This window comes from Pseudorasbora parva, chromosome 6 (genome assembly GCF_024679245.1).
Source record: "Pseudorasbora parva isolate DD20220531a chromosome 6, ASM2467924v1, whole genome shotgun sequence".
In the NCBI taxonomy this organism is placed as follows: domain Eukaryota; kingdom Metazoa; phylum Chordata; class Actinopteri; order Cypriniformes; family Gobionidae; genus Pseudorasbora; species Pseudorasbora parva.
This window is the reverse complement of record NC_090177.1, coordinates 49,721,839-49,740,004: the sequence shown is the minus strand read 5'-3', so window position 1 is coordinate 49,740,004 and position 18,166 is coordinate 49,721,839. Positions and strand designations below refer to the sequence as shown.

Below are 18,166 nucleotides of genomic sequence, written 5' to 3'. Positions count from 1 at the left end.
AAGGATCAAGTGATTGATCTGTAAGCAAAGTATCTATGTTTGTATTTTATAATACAAAATAATATTACGCTTTGTCATAAGACACACTATTTAGTTTTGTATGGTACTTGGAAAAACCCTTTTCCTATTGTTACTGTAAGCATCTTGCGTTATCTAGACAATGCTGTCTCTCTAAGAAACTTTCAATTTAATCAGAAATTGTCTAAACAGTCAATAAGTGGATAAATCACTACTTACTGCTTGCAGTCGCCCGAACAAACGAACGATTTGTGATGGTATCCGATTATAATAAACCTCAACCATGTGTCATGAGAGCCATTTTTGCGATCTTCGAGTGTCTTGTTTAACATCAGTAGATTCGGCTTGTTTGGACAGATGCAAATGTTGGGGGTGTGCATATTAATGATCCCCAACGCTTACGTCACAGTTGGGTTTATGTTGAGAAGCACTTTTTTTCTGTTGAGTTTTTGATTTATGAGATATCCAAATGCCCCCCCCCCCCATTAAGATATCTAAATTCTGTTTAGAGCTTTCAAGCTTTTTGTGTTGATAATCAATTTACTTAAAAACAAATAACTGTTTTTTTTGTTCAGTGTAAGATTGGTGAGCTTGATCTTTAAAACTTGACAACAAACTGTATGATGCATGTAACAAGATCACATTTCTTTGCAAAAAAAAAAATGTTTTGGCAAACATTGTTACAAAGATTGAAATGTTAGTTTAAAGTCAAACTGCTCAACTAAATGAAACACTAATCACCACAATGGTGACCAAATGATTTCCATAAAACATCAGTATCTAAACCTCTGTTCATTCTCGATAAAAACATATGTAGAAGTACAGTATGACAAAAGTAATTGTGGAGTTGTTTAATCCTCCTTCAGAGATTTAATGTCTTCTTTTATCTTCAGTTGATTTCATCTAAAGCTGTGGCTGAAGTCAGTTGTAGTTCTCGTGTTTCTCTTTCCTTCAGTGATTCTGCTCATTATCATCAGGTGTTCATCACTAATGGTCAATCACCACTTAATTCATCTCTTAATTATCTCATTAACTTTAACACCGCTTCAGTGTTAATTTAACTCTCTGTGGAGTGGGACCAAATACACTCTGAGCAGTGTTGATTTAACACTGGGGATTTTACTGTGTATTGGCTATGAATAGCCTGCAAATACCAGACAAAGACACTCTTCTCAACTCCTCAAAATACATAAAACATTAGTTTTGAACACTAATGTTACAAATTTTATTAAAGAACACGCTATACTTATTCAAATACCCAGTTCTTTATTTACCCTTGCACCGTAAACAAGCAGAGATGAGCATTCAGGACTTCATTCACTAATGAGGCGGGTGGAGCTTCTGTATTTGGTTTTGTGAACAGTTTGAGGATCCACTTTAATGACAAGGTTTAGTCCAAAAGCTGTTAGTTCAAGCTCTGCCATAAAGTATGGGCAAAAAAAAAAAAAAGAAAACAATCACATTTTTTCCCCTTCAGTTTTTAAGCCCAGGATAAAAGCATTGCTTCTGCACAAGAACAAAAGTCAGCTTTATGCCAGATTTTATATGTCTATAATATTTGTTTTGAAGTTTGTTTCTACAATAAACAAGAATAAAGGAAAGTTTCTTCCTACTGTGTTAATTTTTTTGAGGAAGTAGTTAAATATGAGACATCCTCCCATCTAGGGGTATACAGTAGCAGCTGGCCAAAAGTGATGTCCGGCCTAGGAAAATTGACATCTTCACTCTTTATTTATATATTACTAAAAATGTCTTAAAGATTTTAAAAACCATGTCGTATAGTTGTGCTTGGAGTCAATTGTTTTATTTGTGATAATGCAATGAAACATGCCAGGCTGTCATACAAAGAAACACACGCAGATATCAAAGTTTAACCAAGTTTAGTGTTTGCTATGTTCTTCCCTCGTTTTTTAAAATATTTTGATGGCTATCCTCACATTTTTGATGGTTTAATTGAACTTGTAGGCCTTTAAAAAACATTTAATTTTTTTTCCCTCAGACAATTTTTTTAATTTTATTTCACCAAGTACAATATGATCAACAACTTTGTTGATCCTGGAACAAAATTACATTGAAGCAATCAGATTTGAGGGACAGGTGTACAGTTTAATCAAGTGTAGGCTTGTAATCAGGGTTCGGTGCTTCTGCATCACTGTTATTCACCATCGTTTCATTTCCCTCTGATTTTAGGGGTAGCTTATAGAAAAGTTAGGGATATGGTTAAGATGACAGACAGGAATGTTTTTCAAAATATGGTGACACAGGAATGCATCTAACTCAGCAAATCAGGATGTGCTGTGCCTGAATGAAAAGTAATGTTCTGTAGAAGAGCAATGTCAAATATCTGAACTGATCTAAGGCCTAATCCTGGCTCTAAGCCCTGTCTGTGAAACCGGGCCATCATGTTCATATTAACACTTGTTACTTATGTAGTGCTATGAGGGTGTGAACATTGCACTCCAAAGTTACAAGGAGTATGTAATGTATAATGTTAGGTGTATAGTGTGTTAATTGTTCCAGTTTCCCAGTAGGTGTTGTACTGATACTGACTATAGTAACAGTTAACCACCAGAGGGCGCCATTGAGCTGTGTTTTCTTTATGTGCTTGTAGCCGGATGGAGACAAATAAAGCACTGAGGAATGGCAGTCTGTGTGATAAGTGCAGTCAATGCAGGTGTTGGTCCTGGAACTGTGGGAAACTTGTGGATAATGCTTATAATGTGTATTTGTATATTACAGAGAGTTTTGAATAGCATGTGAAGTATAAATTTGTTATTAAAAGCTGCAGTATGTAGTGATGGCCAAATGAAGCGTTTCGAGGCATTATTGCTTTGTGATACAATTGTGTTGAAAATGGTTCCTTACTCGAAGCTTCATTCAGATAGAAATTGCAGCACCATCTCCTGGTGAAGTAAATATAATACAACAAAGCTGACAACCATAAAATGCAAGTAGCCTATGTAAACGCCCCGTTTATTACGTGATTACCGAGGCGATCGAAGCTGAAACAGTGTTAGAGCTGTGAAACTCATTTTTGTAGGTGAATTTTACAGAGTCTGATGATTTACATCTCTTCACCTTGATAATAAAACATTATCATGATGTGTGTGTAATTATTTCTTTAGACAAGGACAGAAGATCAGACCAGCTTTAAAAAGTTGGAAACCATCACATAAATTCTAATGGTTTCTATTAAAATACCAACAGGAACCGTTGGCTTTTACCATTTAAACCACTACAGTTTTGTTTTTTTTCGTGTGTGGGACATATTCCATTAGGATGTGATGCCCCCACCAATAGAACCCAACACATATCAGAAGAGACCCACAGGGACCACTATAATTCCCATTACAACCAATACAATTCCCATGGATACCATATAATGCAATAGAATTTCAGTAATGATTTGTTTATTTATTTATTTTTTGTTTTATTTATTTATTTGTTTTTTAGCATATGCAGTATCATGTGTGAAAGCACATAAGAAATACAGCCAGCATGTTTCAAACCTGTCAACACTGATTGGGCTGTCAAAGCAGTGTGAAGCAGTGTGTTTGCTTCAGAAGGCATTTTCGGTGTCAGACGTAACATCACTAGCAGTATGTAAATTGTTCGGTTGATGTTGATAAACATCAACAGCATAGCTTGATGACGATGTGAAGGAGCGTGGAATGATGGGAACTGTCCTCCTCAGTCCTCCAGACTGGATCAGAAATCATATTCAGGGATGGGGTACAGTAATAGTTTTACTTGGATACTTCCAGTGAGGATCTATCGATGTCAAATTCTGATGAGACCTGGAATCCTCCCCAGAGCAGCCGGCATGAAGCATCACCGGGAAGAGCAAAAGGTGTGAACGAAAGGGGACATGAAGAGTTTACAGAGGAAGAGAAACAACTGGAGCTGTTGAAGCAGTCCAGCAAGAGGAAGACCAGCAAGTAGGTCTACAAGGGAAAAACAGGCAGCTAGAGGAAGAAGAAACACTATCATCTGGACTGTGTGAAGAGGACTGTCTTGATGAGGTTGGACAGGAGGTTGATGACATAAGTGAGTATGGACATACTTCTAGTAAAATAGGTTCTGTGTTTGGCATTAACATTTCTGATGTGCTTATTCAGGATGTTATAGGGGACATGACCGTGTCGAGAACATGAGGACTGTGGAGTTATGAGGACCAGGCCTCATCTTTGATGTCCTCCAAAGACCTGCTCATCAAGAGGAACGTCAGTTGCAGGATGTACCTCGATAGTGTTCCTGTACAAAACGCATTGAAATGCCGTCTGATATTGAAAATAAATGTTGTGGCATGACAGAGGGCACATGTGTAATCCAGGAAACTGGGGATGACAACCGGTAATTCCGCTATGCTGCTTACCGGAATTTCATCTTGTGGCAGTGTGGTTCACTTGGGACGGGAAACCGTGTGGTCATCCCTAGCTGCTGTGTGCCAGAAAACATGATAAATTCCTGACCCAAATGGGCAGTACACTGGATTCATTGCTGCTGTGTTGTAGAGGCATGCTGTTGGCCTCATGTGGTATTTATTCTTGAAGGACCTTATTATTTTTTTATTATTAATTGTTTTAAGTTAATTCAGATAGGGACAGATACAAAAAAATAGATAAACTGGAACATTCATCTGATGTATCCATCATTTTTATTTATTTATTTATTTATTTATTTATTTATTCAATGTAATATTGTAAATTTAATGTATATGTGACCAGTCACAGAAAGTAGGGACACAAGTCGGTTCTGGGGCATTTTGAGTTATTCACAGATTCTGAAAGTGTAGTCTCCAAGCTTTCCAACAATGTGTAACACATGGAAATCTGATCATATTTGGAGAAGTTGTGTCCATCTGAATGTAGGCCTTTAGAAAAGTGTAAACGAGAGAAAACAGCCTCTGAAGTTTTGCATTTCTCACCTGTTCTCACCTGCTGGGAGTGACAATAGGGCTCATTTACATCTCATTTAGATAAGCCACACCCCCTGTAAAGCTGCATGGTTGCTATAACGACAGACGCAACGGGAAAAATCAGACCGCATACTACTAATAATAAAGATGCTAACATTACCATCTAAAAGCCCATTATAGTAATGGGGGTTTTTGGCAAGTGATACGATGCCAAAGATTACAATTAAAATTAAGAAAAATAGGTAGGTATGGGAAGGTCTAAACATGAGATAACGTGTGTGTGTGTTCTTAGAATGAACAAAAAACGACAAATTTTGGTGTTTATGGAAACACACCCCATAAGAAACAGAAAAGTATTCTTGCAAATCTCGTTGCCTCCAATGAAATAAGTCATTCGGGCACACTTTCTGTCTTCTTAGTGGATGTACTGTGCGTCTGTTTGACGAGGATAAAGTCAGAGAAATGGCTCAAATCTGTCACCAGGGCTGTAGTGTACGGGTAAGACGCATGTCATCAAGTTTTGACACAACTCGATCAGCGGTTCGAATCCGCCTTTTGCCACACTCTCACTACTCCCTTTTCCCATCACATATCAGATCGGAAAGGCATTTATTTTCAAAAAGAATTGAGAAAATATTAGAAAAGTGCAAATAAAGCATCTAACATGTGTTTATTAATAAGCGTTTCTCGGTTAGAGTGTGCGTCAAAACATGATGACATGCACCTTACCTCTAAACTATAGCCACGGTTACAGATTTGACCCATTTCTCTGCCGTTATCCCCGTCAAATGTTACTATTGATATAGCCTCTGATTTGTCCAACTCGTCTGATACATTCTTCCTCTTTTTCATCTTCCCTCAGTTGTAGATTAGGGGTATTATCCAGTCTTATTATGACGCTTTCATCGGCGCTCAGATCATCTCTACAGCCGGCCTGAGTGCTGCATAAATAATTAGCCACGCGTCCCTTGGAGGGCGGGGCGATTTCAACCTCAAAATATACGCTTTTAAATATACCATTAATGCCATCTCAAACACGGAGAGGCTTCTTCATGATTTCAACTAACAGATTCTGCAAAAAAGTGAAAATCACATAATTAAAAAAAACAAAAAAAAACGCTTATTTCTCATTTTGCTCGAAAGTAGAGCTGCCGACTTGTGTCCCTGGTTTCCGTGACGGGTCACAAATGTTCTGTTACACTCTCCAGTTAATAATTTTTGTATTATTGATAAGTTAAGGATATTAGTAAATACAAAATTTGTAAAATAACTTTATATAAATACAAAGTTGACCTGAATGTAAACACCATTTATTAAAGCTACACTGTGTAACTTTTTTAGTTTATTCTTAGCTAAAAACACTTAGTTCTTTCAAAAATATATGTGCTCATTAATGTATATTTACTTCTTTCAAGTAATAAAGTATTCTCGTAAGTTTATAATATGCCATTGAATATACATACGGGTGAGGGGTTTGAATGCCGGTCGCCATGTTGCTCCTCCATCTTAAAGTACATTAACCAAAGAGGGACATACCCGTAAACTCAAGCTTCGCCTTTCGTGTTTTAACACTCGATGGCACCGTGTCGAATGTGAAGAGGGGGATTGCTTGAGACTGCTATTTGCAAACCTAGTGATGCCATACAATATACAGAATAAGAATAGCACTGATAAAAGTTACTTTACTAAGATAAGTTTGGTTAAAAAATAATGGTTAAAAAAATAACGAAAAGGTAAAACTATTATACATTTTACATAGCTGTCATAACCTACATGTTAGTAGACAAATTAAATAACTGCAAATAATAATAGAAAACTCTTGGATGAGGTCGAACTTGAAGCCATGTTAATCTTGGGCTAAATTGGCCACCGTAGGACTTAAAACGAAATCAGAATTGAGAGGAACAGAAACTAATATTCACTGGATGGCCATATACCTTTACACCGCTAGATGGGGGAAATATCACACAGTGGAGCTTTAATGATTTTGAATATGAAGTTGGTTCAAAGGAGCACATTACCCAGTCAGATCTGTCGTTTTTTGCTGTTATATAGTGTCCTCAAGTGGCAGTTGTGAGTTTACAAAGACCTGAGATATGCAGTCACATGATCACAGACTTTCAACTAAAAGACTTTCACTATCACACAAAGAGCTCCGGCAGGTTCATTCTGTCTGAAAGACGTTCAGAGAGAGAACACCCGAGTGACACCTGAGCAGGAAATCACACACAGAAATAATGACTTCAGGTCAAGGTCAGTGTTTTTGAACATTTAAACGGGATTTTAGACAGATAGCATTTTCTTTTAAAATGGTACACTTGCACAACTTAAAAATGGCAAACATTTTTTTTCTTTATTATACTTTCAATTCAATATAAATCCATATATAATCAGTATAAGCCGAGTAGAAATAAACATATTGAAGTTATTTACACTTTAACAAGCACACAAGTTGTGAAGGAAATCAGCACCGAAAGCTAATAATTACGCAGTTTTAATACAACTAAGAAAATGTGTATACATGTACAGCATATTGAAATGGTTACGTATGCAATGTTACAGACAGTTTGTTAGATCAGATGAAAGTTTTTCAGCCCAGCTCTTGAACACCTTTAATAACAAATCAAAACTTTGCAAATGGAGAGAAATGACTGGGAGAAACTTCACAATTATATGGAAACCTAAAAATATATAAACCGAAAGAAGCTACAACAAAGCAAATTTTAGATACACAACATGTCTCTTATTGTAATTTTAGCCACAATTTGATAATTAGTTAAATTAATAAATGTTTATGTTTGCACTTCCTGGTTAAGCTTTATGATTGACTTCACAGTAGAAAGTGCTAATACATGAGGCCAGAGAGGATGATATGTCTTGTAATTTATAGAAAATATGTTTGTTTTTGTGTTTCAAATGAGTGAATATATGTTTTTTTTTAGAAGGTGATCTAAGGATTTTGCTCCTGGGTAAAACTGGAGCAGGGAAAAGTGCAACAGGAAACACCATCCTGGGCAGAAATGCATTTAAAGAGAGTGAAATATGTAAGAAACAGGAAGGAGATGTGGATGGGAAGAACATTGCCATAATCGACACTCCAGGACTGTTCAATACATCTATGACAAAAGAGCAAGTGAAGGCTGAAATAGAGAAGTGTGTAGAGATGTCTGCTCCTGGTCCTCATGTGTTCCTGCTGGTCATCAAACTGGGAGTGAGATTCACAGAAGAGGAGAGGAACTCAGTGCAATGGATTCAGGAGAACTTTGGAGAAGAGGCTTTGCGTCGTACCATCATTCTGTTTACTCACAATGATCATCTGAAGGGGATATCTTTGGAGGAGTACATCAGCAAAAGCCACTATTTACCAAAAATAGTTGACAGTTGTGGTGGCAGATATCACTCTTTCAACAATGAAGATAGAAACAATCACCAGCAGGTTACAAAACTTCTCCAGAAGATTAATACATTGAGGAGGGAACATGGAGTGAAGCATTACACACCTGAGATGTTTAAAAGAGCGAAAACAGAAATGACAGGGAAGGACAGAATGAATCTGCCAAAGTTTCCATATATTCTGTGTGCTGTTGTATTAATTGGAGTATTACTAGCAACATGGCACATGAAAAAGGAGCTTGAACAGAAGGAGGATCTTCTGCAAAAGCAAGAACAGGAGAATCAGAAACTGATAAAAGAGCTCAAACAGAAGGAAGATCTTCTGCAAAAGCAAGAACAGGAGAATCAGAAACTGGCAAAAGAGCTCAAACAGAAGGAAGATCTTCTGCAAAAGCAGGAACAGGAGAATCAGAAACTGATAAAAGAGCTCAAACAGAAGGAAGATCTTCTGCAAAAGCAGGAACAGGAGAATCAGAAACTGATAAAAGAGCTCAAACAGAAGGAAGATCTTCTGCAAAAGCAGGAACAGGAGAATCAGAAACTGATAAAAGAGCTCAAACAGAAGGAAGATCTTCTGCAAAAGCAGGAACAGGAGAATCAGAAACTGATAAAAGAGCTCAAACAGAAGGAAGATCTTCTGCAAAAGCAGGAACAGGAGAATCAGAAACTGATAAAAGAGCTCAAACAGAAGGAAGATCTTCTGCAAAAGCAGGAACAGGAGAATCAGAAACTGATAAAAGAGCTCAAACAGAAGGAAGATCTTCTGCAAAAGCAGGAACAGGAGAATCAGAAACTGATAAAAGAGCTCAAACAGAAGGAAGATCTTCTGCAAAAGCAGGAACAGGAGAATCAGAAACTGATAAAAGAGCTCAAACAGAAGGAAGATCTTCTGCAAAAGCAGGAACAGGAGAATCAGAAACTGATAAAAGAGCTCAAACAGAAGGAAGATCTAATGCAAAAGCAGGAACAGGAGAGTCAGAAACTGGCAAAAGAGCTCAAACAGAAGGAAGATCTTCTGCAAAAGCAGGAACAGGAGAATCAGAAACTGGCAAAAGAGCTCAAACAGAAGGAAGATCTTCTGCAAAAGCAGGAACAGGAGAGTCAGAAACTGGCAAAAGAGCTCAAACAGAAGGAAGATCTTCTGCAAAAGCAGGAACAGGAGAGTCAGAAACTGGCAAAAGAGCTAAAACAGAAGGAAGATCTTCTGCAAAAGCAAGAACAGGAGAGTCAGAAACTGGCAAAAGAGCTCAAACAGAAGGAGGATCTTCTGCAAAAGCAGGAACAGGAGAGTCAGAAACTGGCAAAAGAGCTCAAACAGAAGGAGGATCTTCTGCAAAAGCAGGAACAGGACAGTCAGAAACTGGCAAAAGAGCTCAAACAGAAGGAAGATCTTCTGCAAAAGCAAGAACAGGAGAATCAGAAACTGGCAAAAGAGCTCAAACAGAAGGAAGATTAGGAGCAGGTTCGAAAGGACGTCCCATAGGACCAGTAGCATCAACGGGGCAGTTACAGTAGTATCAGCATTAAGATCATCAACAGTAATGCATATAGTAGAAGCAGCAGGGGAAGTAGCCACATCAAGAAGAGTAATGGCAGCAGCAATATCATTACAGTGTTTCCTTGATTACTTTTTTACCATTCTCCAAGCCGTGCATTTTAACTGTCTTATTAGACATCAAATCTATTGCATGTCTGAAAAATGTTGTAACTCACCAAAAAAACTAACATTTAATTGATGCTTTGCAACCTAGTTATTTTAATATAAAAGTTTAGGTAACACTTTATAATAAGTATACAGTATTTAAATCATAAAGATAAATCATTAACACAATTATTAGTATAAAGTTTATTCATAATTTATATACTGTTCTTTACAATGTTAATATATTAATAATAACCAGAATAATACTTTTACCGCCGCGTTTCCCACTTTGGCGACTTTAGGATGTCTTTCCTGCGCTGTACTTTGAAAAGTCTATAGTTTAGAGCTTTGGGGTTGGGCTCATTGAGGGTAGAGGTAGTGGATCAAATCAAGTCAAACATTCATTACTAATCAACACAAAACACTAATTACATTTATGTCCAATAAAAGTTGGTTAAAAGCACTTAATGACATTTTACAATTTAATCTAAAAAGTTAATCTAAAGTGAGAAATATGGTTAATAAACTGTCAACAAAGCATGAAAAATCATGTAACTCTTTACATTTGAGATAATTAAACAATAATATTATGTTAATTACAGTGACAATTTTGTTATAAACTGTCAGCCATTATTTAATACCCAATAAATCATAACATAACCCATTTTGCATATATGGTGCTGGATTTGCACATTGTCAGTAGATCACATGCAGAACTTTACACTCTCATGAGTGATTAGATAGCAGGAAGATTAAAGAAAGTCTAAAGTTACCTGTGAGTCCTGTAACAATTAGAAGACGCTTATGTGAAGCCAAGCTATTGGCAAGAAGCCCCCATAAAGTCCCATTGTTGAGAAAAACAAAGAGGTTACAATTTTCCAACGAACACTTTGACTGGCCTAAAGAGAAATGTCACAATATTTTGTGGACTTATGAAAGCAAGATTGTTCTATTGTTTTCTTAAGTTTCTGTAAAGTAATAACAAATTTGATACATGTTTTTTCATGTTTTGATTTAAAATGGAATGTGCAGTGTTCCCAATATGTGTGTGTATACAGCTCTGGAAAAAAATAAGAGACCACTTAACATGGATTTCTCAATTTTAAGTGGTCTCTTAATTTTTTCTAGAGCTGTATATAAATTTTTTAAAAGCAAACTGATGTCCACATCCCATTTGCTTTGTTTTATCATATAGTTTATTATGTTTGCAGAAATGTTTGTTATTCATGTATTAAAAACATTACTAATATCACACCTGATTCTCCTAATCCTGCTTTGGAACCATGTGTTTAATAAAAAACATAAATAAAAACGCTGTACAAAACAGTTTGGACTTGACTTGACTTTTATGTTTACAAAATCTCAGTTTTCACCAGTGTTGCTGCTTTGGTAACACTTTATTTTAGCATGAAATGCTCACTATTAACTAGTTGCTTATTAGCATGCATATTACTAGGATGTTGGCTGTTTATTAGTACTTAAAGCACATATTAATGCCTTATTCTGCATTACCTTATTATACATCCCTTAATCCCACCCAATACCTAAATTTAACAACTACCTTACTAACTAATAATTAGCAGTATTTAGGAGTTTATTGAGGCTAAAGCCATAATTAACAGTTTGTTACTAGTGAAAATTGGGCCCAAGCTAAAGTGTGACCAATTAGTTTGATTAATTCGTTATAACAGTATCCGTCTGCATATTTGTCACCGGTACAAGGACTGCAGGGACAAGATATTAGGTTAGCAGAGTTTATTGAGCACCAGAGTACTCTCTGGTGCTCAATAAACTCTGCTAACCTAATATCTTGTCGGGGTGAAGTGCAGGTGAGCTGGTGAGAGGGATATCTTCGTGAGGGAATGGGAATAGCTGGAGAGTTCGCTAGAGAGTTGGCTGGACACACACACACTGGACTAGAAACACAGGGAGACTTGACAAGAGACATTGGAGATCCAATAGATATCTTCGCGGGAGTCCTGAGGTAAAACAGACAGCGTTAGTACCTTCTCTTAGACGAGACCGGACAGTGACTGATAGTGTGTGTGTGTCTTTTGTGCTGGTGGTGATTGGGGTGATCATGAGTAGCAGGTGTGCGTGATCAGAACTCAGGAGACGGTGTGCGCTGTGAGTGGGTGGCGTTGGAGCCTGGCATGTCTGTGACATTACCCCCCGCTCCTGAGGGCCGTGGACTCCGACGTCGTGGTGGTCGGCCTCGGCCTCGTGTTGGGATGAGAGGCATGGAAATGTTCAATCAGAGTGGGATCAAGAATGTCATTTTTGGGTACCCAAGAGCGTTCTTCTGGACCGTAGACCTCCCAGTCCACCAAATACTCTGCCGGAGTCCAGGATCTCCTTTACACTGTAGGCTGTTCCTTCTTCGACGATGAGTGGGAGGGGGTTCTCCTCGGTCCCACCAGGCTCTGTGGAGGGAAGAACAGAAGGGTGGTGAGGCTTGAGGAGTGACACATGGAAAGTGGGGTGTATGCGTAAGTGATGGGGGAGTTGGAGCTGGTATGTGACCGGGTTGACCTGCTTCAGGATCTTATATGGGCCAATGAACCTAGGACTCAGCTTCCTGCACGGCAGGCGCAACTTGATGTCCCTGGTGGACAGCCCGCTGGAGTTGGTGGTGGGCTGAGTCCCAGACCCTCTCCCGGAACCAGTAGTCAATAGCGGGTACATCTGAGGGTTCTCCCGACCAGGGGAACAGGGGAGGTTGGTAGCCGAGCATGCACTGCAAAGGGGTCAATCCTGTGGTGGCTTGTCTGAGGGAGTTCTGAGCGTACTCGGCCCAACCTAGGATCTGGATCCAGGAGTCCTGGTGATCATGGCAGAAGGTACGGAGGAAGCGACCTATCTCCTGGATCTTCCTCTTCCTCTCCCGTTAGTCTGTGGGTGGTTTCCTGAGGACCTAGGAGCGTAAAAAAGGCTTTTCATACCCGGGATGTGAACTGTGGGCCTCGGTCCGACACAATGTCTCCAGGAATCCCATAGTATCGGAAGATGGCATTGAATAGCACCTCTGCTGTCTCTAGGGCTGTGGGCAGGCCCCTCAGAGGGATGAGATGACAGCACTTAGAGAAACGGTCCACTACCACTAGGATGCAGGTATTACCAATGGAGACGGGAAGGTCGGTGATGAAATCCAATCCTAGGTGTGACCATGGACGATTGGGAAAGGGCAGCGGGAGGAGTTTTCCTGCAGGGAGGTGCCGGGGGCTCTTGGACATGGCACACTCCTGACACCCTCTCACGTACCTTCTGACATCTCCCATAATGGGCCACCAGAAGCGATCTCGCAACAGCAAGAGGGTTTCATTGACCCCAGGGTGGCCAGTGCCCAATGAAGTGTGAGCGGTGTGAATGAGGGGGGTGCGCCGTGCTCGTGGGATGTACTGGAGGTTGGGGGGACAGCCCAGCGGTGGAGGCATTGGAGAAAGGCAGGGTCTCCTCGGACCAGGAAATGGGACTCATGAAAATCTTACTGGGTAGTCTGGGTTCGGTGCATACGGGGTGCTCTTCGGAAGTGTACAGGCGTGAGAGAGCGTCCGCCTTCACGTTCTTTGACCCAGGACGATAGGAGATGGTAAAGTTAAACCGGGTAAAGAAGAGGGCCCAACGGGCTTTGTGGGGGTTCAGTCTCTCAAATATTCTAGATTCTTATGATCGGTGAGGACCAGGAAGGGGTGTTGAGCGCCTTCCAGCCAATGCCTCCACTCCTCTAGGGCGAGCTTGATGGCCAGTAACTCCCGATTCCCGATGTCATAATTGACCTCCGCTGGGCTGAACTTCCGGGAGAAGAAGGCGCATGGATGGAGCTTACTGGGCGTCCCCTGCTGCTGGGGACACCACTCCCGCTCCGGTGGTGGAGGCATCCACTTCCACTACGAAGGGCTTGCTGGGGTCAGGATGGACCAGGAGGGGAGGGGTGGTGAAGGCTTCCTTGAGGGCGTTGAATGCCGCTGGATTCCAGGACAGAGACTTGGGCTTACTGCGCAGGAGATGAGTGAAAGGGCTGGTGATGACGCTGTAATTTTGGATGAATCGACGGTAGAAGTTTGCGAAGCCAAAAAAAAAAATTCACTGGAGCTCCTTAATGGTGGAAGGTGTGGGCCAGGTCCGTATGGCTTCCACCTTCCCCTCGTCCATCCAGATGCCACTGCTGTCGATGGAGTATCCAAGGAAATGCACTGAGGGCTGATGGAAGGAACATTTCTCGGCTTTGAGGTAGAGCTGGAACTCCCTCAGGTGTTGCAGGACCTCCGCAACGTGACGGTGATGGTCGGCCAGGCTCCGGGAGTAAATCAGGATGTCGTCGGTGTATACTACTGTAGGACTGATTTGTGGAGGAACTCCCGGAGCACCTCATGGATGAAGTCCTGGAATACGGAGGGGGGCGTTTACAAGGCCATAGGGCATTACCAAATATTCGTAGGGGCCTGTAGGGGTTACGAAGGCGGTCTTCCACTCGTCCCCCTCAAATATCCGGATGAGGTTGTACGCGCTGCGAAGGTCCAACTTGGTGAAGACAGTGGCACCACGGAGATGTTCTAGCTCGGACGGGACCTCTTATTAAGGGCTCGATAATTTATGCAGGGCCGCAAGCCTCCGTCCTTTTTGGCCACGAAGAAAAAGCTGGAGGCAGCAGGGGACGTAGACGGTCTGATGTAGCCCTGGTCGAGTGCTTCCTTGATTTAGTTCTCCATGGCATTCTCCTCAAGTAGGGAAAGGGGATAAATCTTTCCCCTGGGCACTGGCTCACCCGGAAGCAGGTTGATGGCACATTCCCATGGCTGGTGGGGAGGCAGCTTGGAAGCCCGGTGAGGACAGAAGGCATCTTGAAAGCGAGAGTAACAGTTGGGGATGTGAACAGATTGCTGGACAATGGGGCTTTCAATGGAGGAGGCACAGACAGCGATATTTCTGGAACGAGACATGATGGGGATAGGCAGAGTCGATAAACATCCATTAAAACAACTTTCTCCCCATTTGAGGACCTCACCGGACTTCCATGAGATGACGGGATTGTGCTGCTCCAACCACGGATGCCCTAGTACCCCATCAGCGGTGGATTCCTCCAAAACCAGTAAGTGAGTTTCCTCCATGTGTAGGAGTCCAACCTGAAGTTTCAATGGACCAGTCAGGAGACTGACAAGCCGCCTGCTTAACGGCCTACCGGTGATGGACTCAATTTGGTAGTTTGTCGGAGTACGGGTCATTGGGAGGTGGAGCTGACAACAGAGGGCGCCGGAGATGAAATTCATAGTGGAACCGGAATCGAGGAGGGCTGATACAGACAAGGAAACATCAGCGGTAATGAGGTTCACTACAGTGGCCAATGGTCGACTCTTATTGGCCAACCGTCTTCTCCGTTCCGCTGGGGTTAGTTGGTGATTGTCGAATTGCATGGGCCCGTTAACTGGTTCTGGAGGGCTGACGAGCTTTGGTCGACGGAGGGACGGCAGGCTCAAACACTGGTCCTGGTGCTCTTCGACGCTTGCATACGAGTGGCGAACTGGATGGAGAGTTGGATTAAGCGTTCAAGCCCGAAGGAATCCTCGTATGCAGCCGCACGCGGGGATCCAATCCTTGCCGATAGGTAGTCAGAAGGGATCGTTCATTCCATCCGCTGGCGGCTGCCAATGTATGAAACTGCAAGGCATATTCATGTACAGACACATTATTTTGTTTTAAATGATAGAGTTGGTCACCAACCGAAGAATCCCATGCTGGTCTTCCAGAAAACTTCCTGCAAGTGCGCTGTAAAACTGTAGAGGGAATTGAGGCTCTCATTTTCTTGGGCATACCGTGTTTCCACCCATCGTAATGCTTTGCCGCTCAGTTGGGATACAATGAACGCAACTCAAGATCGTTCGGTGGGGAATAGGTGCAGTAGGATCTCCAGGACCAGCGAGCACTGCAGGAGAAATCCGTTGCAGTCCTCCGCCGATCCAGAGAAGGGCGCTAGTTTGGCCATTGGACTGGCGATCAGGGGTACTGAGGAAGGTGTGCTGGCGGATGCGGAAGTGGGCGCCGGTGGAGGTGTAGGTAGCGAGCGGCGCACTGCATCCACCAGCTCCTGAAAGGGATCCGGGGAACTCGTCTGGTGCTCACGGTGTTGGTCCAGTCTTCTGTCACCGGTACAAGGACTGCAGAGACAAGATATTAGGTTAGCAGAGTTTATTGAGCACCAGAGAGTATAACAGGGTGAAGTGCAGGTGAGCAGGTGAGAGGGATATCTTCATGAGGGAATGGGAATAGCTGGAGAGTTCGCTAGACAGTTCGCTGCACACACACACACACTGGACTAGAAACACAGGGAGACTTGACAAGAGTATTAAAGTATTATAAAATTATCCTGTACATTTTTAGAGCCAGGCCCAGCAAACGATCACGTCTGCATCTTGACATTATCGAGGGACAAAACACACCTCTACAGAATAATAAGCACATGTAGTTCAGTAGCCCTGCCCACAGACTCGTCTAATTCAGTAGCCCCACCCACCGACTCATCGGCTCACACTAGCCAGCAGCAATAAACATGCAGAAGAAGATAGCAAGATATTGTGGAAGAACACAGTCGCTGCATAAGCTACCATCGAATCCTAATATTAGGAATGAGTGGTTAAACATTATTTTTAATAAAGTTCCAGTTCACGGGGGGAAGACATTTGTGTGTTCTATTCATTTCACTGCAGAATCGTTTGTAAACAAGTCTCAGGTGCTGGATTTGCAGATATTTGAGATTAAAACTTTGTGCTTCTATATTGGATCTGACAGGAATGGTGCAACACACTTATGTGAGTAAAACATGTTTTTATATGTGATAGTATTGCATTGTTAATGATCGTATTGATTATGTGTACATGTCTGAGTCTGCGGGGAAGTCGGTCGTCGTACAGGGTAGCAGAGGGAATTCGGGCAGGTTATAGTTGAAGCCGGGGCTGATGTGAAGTGAGAGCTGAAGTGGATACAGAGCTTGAAGGGGCATGTGAAAACCGAAGTCGGTGAGAATTTTAAAGATGGTGTGGAAGGAGAGAGAGAGCATCTGGCATAATGGAAGTACTTGAGGTGAGAGGAAGCTTAATTCACAGGATTGTGGAACGATTGTTGATCTGATGAAGTGCATGGAATCGGATGACTTGTGCTGTACAGCTATTTTCCCGTCTAATCCACTATCAGTGACTGATGGAAGAAACCCCATGTTCACGCCTTTACTGTGAGTTGTGAGGTTTGCAAGGGTATTTGTATACATATTCACTTGTGATTAATTGTGTGAGTTGCAGTGGAACACAAGTGTGGGATTAAATTGTTGAGGACATTGGAAACTTTATCTGTTATACTCACCTTGCTGTGTCCAGTTGCATGAGCCTCTACAAGCTGTGAATGCCCGGTAACGTGAGTGAAGTTATTCATTGTTCTGTCTACTGAGCCAAGATAAAATAAGTCTAAATAAGCGGTTCAGATGACCAAAGCAGGTTTTCTTGTTTGGTCAGACATTTAGACATTCATATATCTCGGATTATTGTAAACGTGGGGTTATAAACATGAGGTTTGTCTATAACTGCGCTTTGCATCCACTTTCTGCTGATTGTTGAACTAGACTGACACGCATGCTAGGTGGCCAAGTATGAGATGTACCAGTTCATTCAATTAATTCACGAACAAGATCTCTCTCTCTCATTCAGACTCAAAACAGCGACTCGTCAGTGAGGTTTGTTCGTTCCTCGAGTGTTTTAGCCTGTTTAATTTTTGCAAACCTTGTGAGTGCGCAAACACAAACGCTGTGACCTCGCGCCAAATGTTTTTATTGGTTTATTAAGTACAAACAGGAGAGTTATGAATAATTAAGTGTGAGGGATTTGTTCACTTCACACAAAAAGATTTTGGAATGAGACGGCTAACTGTAGTGTTTAGTCCACTTTCTATAATAGCCCAATTTAGAGATCACTTTTTTTTAACCGACAACTTTGATCAGTTAACGTTGATACCATCGGTCAAACCGTCATCGGTTAACATCTCAATTACTGACGTGACACACAAGATCTATTTAACCATACGGTCACATTTTTAATTTGTTTTACAGTTTTTAGAGAAGTGCATGACATGACTCAAACGTAATGAAGTTGTTTATTTAAAAGAAGAAAACGATTCAAACTAAAAAAAATAATAATATAAACAAACTTTACTCT

The 18,166-nt window shown here is 41.3% G+C and overlaps 1 protein-coding gene across 1 annotated transcript in view; it reads left to right on the top strand.

The window, feature by feature from the left end:
• Window positions 1–3,795: 3,795 nt before the first annotated feature.
• The window catches only part of LOC137079565 (GTPase IMAP family member 8-like), a 31,489-nt gene continuing 17,118 nt past the window's right edge, over window positions 3,796–18,166 (top strand). The window contains exons 1-2 of the mRNA XM_067447514.1: window positions 3,796–3,952; window positions 7,879–8,497. Coding sequence (XP_067303615.1) covers window positions 3,796–3,952; window positions 7,879–8,497 — 776 coding nt within the window. The remainder of the gene's footprint in view (window positions 3,953–7,878; window positions 8,498–18,166) is intronic.